Raw genomic sequence first — 5,622 nt, 5'->3', positions numbered from 1 at the left:
ATTTAAGCTGAGCAAGGGGTGTGGATAAGGGAGAATGGCTACTGTCAGAGTGAAACTTCCTGAACAGCACTGATCATAGAATTTAGGAATAAAGGAATAGATACAGACCATTCAGCCCATTAAGTTCCCTCAGCATTAAATATAATCATGGCTGATGGAACATTTCAATGTCTTTTATCCACCCCACTGCTCACTGTACATGATGTGGAGGTGGTCGTGTTGGACTGGGGTGGACGAAGTCAGAACTCGCACAACACCAGATTAAAGTCCAACAGGTTTACTTGAAATCACACATGCTTTCTTTGTCAGGTGCAATAAGAGAGAGAACACGGATACCAAGAGACACAGGCAGAGAGATCAAGGGCAGAGAGACCAAAAGATCCTACAACTGGTGTAAGTGGAGTGTCAAATAATAAGTCTGTTCATGGGAACAAGACTTTTAGATGTAAATTCTTTATAAAGTCAATGTCAGTGCTATGCTGTCATGACAATCAGGCAGATTGAAAGGAATGTACAAAAGGTCAGACACTGAACTGAAGGCCTTGTCTAGAATGTGTCTCAGAGCTTTAACCTGTAATTAGGCTGTTTTTATTCCAAAAGCAGGACTTTACAAGATGCCACACATACTGTGTGCCATTGGGAGAAAGTGAGGACTGCAGATGCTAGAGATCAGAGTCAAAGAGTGTGCGGCTGGAAAAACATAGCAGGTCAGGCAGCATCCGAGGGGAGCAGGAGACTCGACATTTCGTGCACAAGCTCTGCATTAGGAATGTCCTGATGAAGAGAAACGCCGACTCTCCTGCTCCTCGGATGCTGCCTGACCCGCTATGCTTTTCCAGCCCCACACTCTTTGATACTGTACACCATTGACAATCAAACAAAAATTAATTTTATGATGAATTTAGTCACTGCTTTTGTCAAAACGAGTGACCTAAAATATGGAAAATGGTTGTCATTTTTCAGGACCTTGCTGTTAATCTCACTTGATTGGGGGAGATGTTGTGCCATAGGAGCTGATTGAAAGATGACTTTAGAATTCCCCAACCACCTGTTGAAGGAGCGGCGCTCCGAAAGCTAGTGTGCTTCCAATTAAACCTGTTGGACGATAACCTGGTGTCGTGTGATTTATAACTTTGGACACCCCAGTCCAACACCGGCATCTCCAAATCATTAGAATCCCAAAACAAACTATGTTTAATAATCTGGAAAGGTATTACGATTTGGTGAGTAATCATTATAATTTTGAGAGTGTGGTGTTGGGAAAGCACAGCAGGTCAAGCAGTATCCGAGGAGCAGGAACATTGACGTTTCGGGCAAAAGCCTTTCATCAGGGCTGCAGTACTCACTTTCGCTTAATCATTATAATCTATCTCTTAGTCTAATCTGGATTAACAATAATCTTCCAGGGACTGTGGTATCGAATGTGTTGAGGTTTAAACACTTTAACATTTCAAACCGAAGATGACCTTAGCTCTTCTGAAGTTATTAAATTTGGCAGTTTGGAGGCACAGTAATATGGTTTACATTCAAATCTTTTGAAGTGATGAGGAACCAACCTCCTTATATGGTTTCGTGGAGGAGGCTGGGCTGAAGTAACAGGGTGGAGCTTTATGAGTCACTGGGGATTGCAAGTCTATTGGGTCGGGTCAGAGACGCAATTTCACCCAACAAAAATAATGTGTGTGTGTCGGACAAAGGAGATGAGTTTTAATAAAAGTCAAACTTTTTAATTCTGCAGGAGCTTGAGTTAATTTGCATTTATTAATTTTAAGAACACCGTAATTTAAGTGAACAGCGATGAGCGAGTGTGTGTCCCACAATCACCTCGATTTAAGGAAACATTTAAACAAAGGATTCAGTGCGAATTAATGTTGAGCGAAAGACTGGTGGTAACATGGAGTAACTGTGAAACTTGAGAAGTGGAATACTTCCTTTATTTGTTGCACACATCGTTAATCCACGGTTTAGTCTGTGCATTTTGTCGGCAGTAAACTTTTACAGAGTGAATTATAATTAAAGAATGGACAACTACTTTGCTGAGGTAAGTACACTTTTATGCATTTTGTGAAAAAAAAAGTTTGTACTTTAAATACTTCAATTTGTGTGCTGTCATGTGATTTCTCGCGGGTGGTGCGTAGAAACCCTGGAATACGAAAGAATGATTGTATTTAATGTTACCTAGGATGGAGCTAGATGCCTGGCTACTCACTTATAGGTCTGTCATTTCCTTTCAAAAATTACAGGCTTCCTGCAAGAAACACGGTACTTTTTTGGAAATATAATACTGTGCAGGAAAGAGCTATTACAGCGAAATGTTTGGGTAAACCTCTGCAAATTTCGTTTCGACCCTGCGTCTAATTTTGTTGGCCGATTGTAGTTTGAGGACGAAGTTGTGCCTTTGCTTAAGGGGATAACACGGTAGCCTGGTTCGAGGTAAAGGGAACCATGTGCTTTAACCCACTTGCGGTCCTTTTGTATTTGGAAACTAAAAATGGTTGGCGTTCTGTTTCTCACAGCTGCTTACTATCAAAAGTTCAGGAAATTTCCCTGTAGTTGAATTCAGTTGAGTTGAATTGAATTGAATTTATTGTCACGTGTACGGAGGAACAGTGAAAAGCTTTGTCTTGCGAGCAATACAGGCAGATCACAGAGTTAAGTAGCATAGATAAGTAAATAATAGGTAAACCGCAGCAAAAACAAAAACACACAGGTACAGGCAAATGTTAAGAGTTTGAGAGTCCATTCAGCATTCTAACAACAGTAGGGTAGAAACTGTTTCGAAACCGGCTGGTGCGTGTTCAGGCTTCTGTACCTTCTCCCCAGTGGCAAAGGTTGTAGAAAAACGTTGCCAAGCTGGGATGGATCTTTGAGAATGCTGGCAGCCTTTCCTTGATAGCGGGCCTGGTAGATGGATTCTATTGATAGGAGGTTGACCTTCGTGATTGTCTGGGCTGAGTTCACCAGTCTGTGTATCCGTCTCTGATCTCGAACAGTAGTTGCCATACCAGGTCGTGATATATTCAGACAGATTGCTCTCGATGGCGCACCTATAAAAGTTGGCAAGGGTATTCACCATCATCCCAAATTTCCTCAGCTTCCTGAGGAAGAAGAGATGTTGTTGGGACTTTGTAACCAGTGCATCCACGTGAAGAGTCCAAGAAATCTTGTTGTGGATGACCGCTCCCAGGAGCTTGACACTTTCCACTCGTTCCACCTCTGTGCTGTTAATGTGCAAGTGGGCATGAGTAACATCCTGCCGAAAGTCAATAATGAGTTTCTTAGTTGTAGATTTCCTGATAAAGGTGTGGTCTCATTGTAGATACGGGTAGTTTTCGCTCAGCGGGAATAGTTTGGTTTGAAGTAACGTGCAGAAATTACAGATGATGGTGAAAATGATTAGAAAGAATAGATAATTTAAATCTTATTTTATCCAAAGGTTTTATAGAGTAAATATGTCGAATTATTTCATTTTTATTGATTTTCCTTAGTATTTAAACAAAAGACAGACCTTTTAAATACTGATAGCCAAATGAGAGGTTTGCTGCTTTCGGAACGTAGCTCAAGTATAAAGTGAATATTACGAAATTACTACTGTTTTCTGTCCCCTGTACATGTACAAGTACTGCATTTTAGCACTTTGATCCTTGCAATTTGTGTCGATAAGAAAATTTTATGTGAACTATTTGACAGCACATTGAATCTTTGCAAAATAGGATAGAACTCTGGCTGAAGATAGACAGACTTGTTGTTGCGTTGGATTTGGTCAGGCTTTATTTCCTGCCCCAGAACATATTAATAGGTCCCTCCCTGCTGTACATTAAGATGACGGTTAACTTTGCATGAAAAGACTTGTTTGATTAGTTTGCAAATACATAATGTCCTTGAGAGGTATCACAATATATAGTGTTTTTTCTGTGTTCAGTGTATTCAATCACTTTACAAAGTGACCATGCAATGTGTTCATTTTTTTTAGTGATGTAGGTGCAATCATAATTTTGAATCATAAAACTAATCAGCTTGGTTCAAAAAAGTGTAATGTCATTTTAAAATGTTAGATTAGATTACTTACAGTGTGGAAACAGGCCCTTCGGCCCAACAAGTCCACACCGACCCACCGAAGCGCAACCCACCCATACCCCTACATTTACCCCTTACCAAACACTACGGGCAATTTAGCATGGCCAATTCACCTGACCAGCACATCTTTGGACTGTGGGAGGAAACCCACGCAGACACGGAGAGAATGTGCAAACTCCACACAGTCAGTCGCCTGAGGCAGTATTGAACCCGGGTCTCTGGCGCTGTGAGGCAGCAGTGCTAACCACTGTGCCACCATGCCGCCCACAAATGCACAATAGGATAGAACACCAACAATTTTAGCTTTCCTATTTCTAACTAAACATTGAGGAGAGTTTACTGTGGACTTTGGTCTGCAGAAAATAACACAGCATTCAGTGCAATGACTCACTACTTCAAGGTTCAGGTGCAATTTCAGTGTTAAAAAGATAATTAGGCCGACAGCTAAGTTGATGAGATTGACATTGCATGGTGAAATGTTAATTGTTTTATTGCATTTAAAATGATCTAACTATCTGCCATTTTTTAATTTTGAGGAAAAGATGAAAGTATTTAAGAAATTGCTATTTGAATACACTTTTAAAATCATGTTGATTCTTAGATTACCTATTAAATGGATTTAGAAAACATTTCCTGGTTAGTCTTCCCACATTTAGCGAATAAATTCCATTATCAAGCAATATATTAATTTCTTGCAGTGATTAACAATCCAACCTATCCCCTCCACCTCCAAGGTGAACTGAGGTAATTCTGCAGAATAAATGTTTACTGTTTATGTGTGTATATTATATACATAAAAATTCAAAGGCAAGTCCATGCACAATTGGATTTATGTAGGAACAGTGAAGTGGTAAACTTGACTTTATTTTGTATCTCTGTTCTATACAATTTTCTTTTTTTCTCCTTCTGACATGGTTTATGAACTGAAATTAATTTGTATGTGAATTTAATTTATTGTAGAGAATGAGTCTTTTTGGAGTATTAGAATCATAGCACATCTGTTAAAGTTGGGAGTGTATGAATTTGTTATGAGAGAAAGTGAGGACTGCAGATGCTGGAGATCAGAGCTGAAAATGTGTTGTTGGAAAAGGGCAGCAGGTCAGGCAGCATCCAAGGAGCAGGAGAATCGATGTTTTGGGCATGAGCCCTTCTTCAGGTCCACACCCCCCACCAACCCAACCTACACTCTCGGCACCTTCCCCTGCAACCGCAAGAAATGCAAAATTTGCGCCCCCCACCCTTACTCCCCTCCAAGGCCCCAAGGGATCCTTCCATATCCCCCACAAATTCACCTGCACCTCCACACACATCATTTACTGCATCCGCTGCACCCGATGTGGCCTCCTCTATATTGGGGAGACAGGCCGCCTACTTGCGGAGCGTTTCAGAGAACACCTCTGGGACACCCGGACCAACCACCCCGTGGCTCAACAGGCTCAACACTTCAACTCCCCCTCCCACTCCACCAAGAATATGCAAGTCTTTGGACTCCTCCATCGCCAGACAACAACAACACGACGGTTGGAGGAAGAGCACCTCATCTTC

At 41.1% G+C, this 5,622-nt stretch overlaps 1 protein-coding gene across 3 annotated transcripts in view; it reads left to right on the top strand.

The window, feature by feature from the left end:
* Positions 1-1,188: 1,188 nt before the first annotated feature.
* The window catches only part of myo10 (myosin X), a 330,909-nt gene continuing 326,475 nt past the window's right edge, over positions 1,189-5,622 (top strand). For 2 of the 3 annotated variants that reach the window (XM_043689681.1, XM_043689680.1), the window contains exon 1: positions 1,310-2,041. In XM_043689681.1, coding sequence (XP_043545616.1) covers positions 2,021-2,041 — 21 coding nt within the window. In that variant the 5' untranslated portion in view covers positions 1,310-2,020. Of the gene's footprint in view, positions 1,224-1,309; positions 2,042-5,622 lie in introns of those variants that run through there. The other variant, XM_043689679.1, reaches the window with a different exon arrangement.

The sequence above is a fragment of the Chiloscyllium plagiosum genome, chromosome 5 (genome assembly GCF_004010195.1).
Source record: "Chiloscyllium plagiosum isolate BGI_BamShark_2017 chromosome 5, ASM401019v2, whole genome shotgun sequence".
Taxonomy (NCBI): domain Eukaryota; kingdom Metazoa; phylum Chordata; class Chondrichthyes; order Orectolobiformes; family Hemiscylliidae; genus Chiloscyllium; species Chiloscyllium plagiosum.
This window is presented reverse-complemented; position numbering and strand designations above follow the sequence as displayed.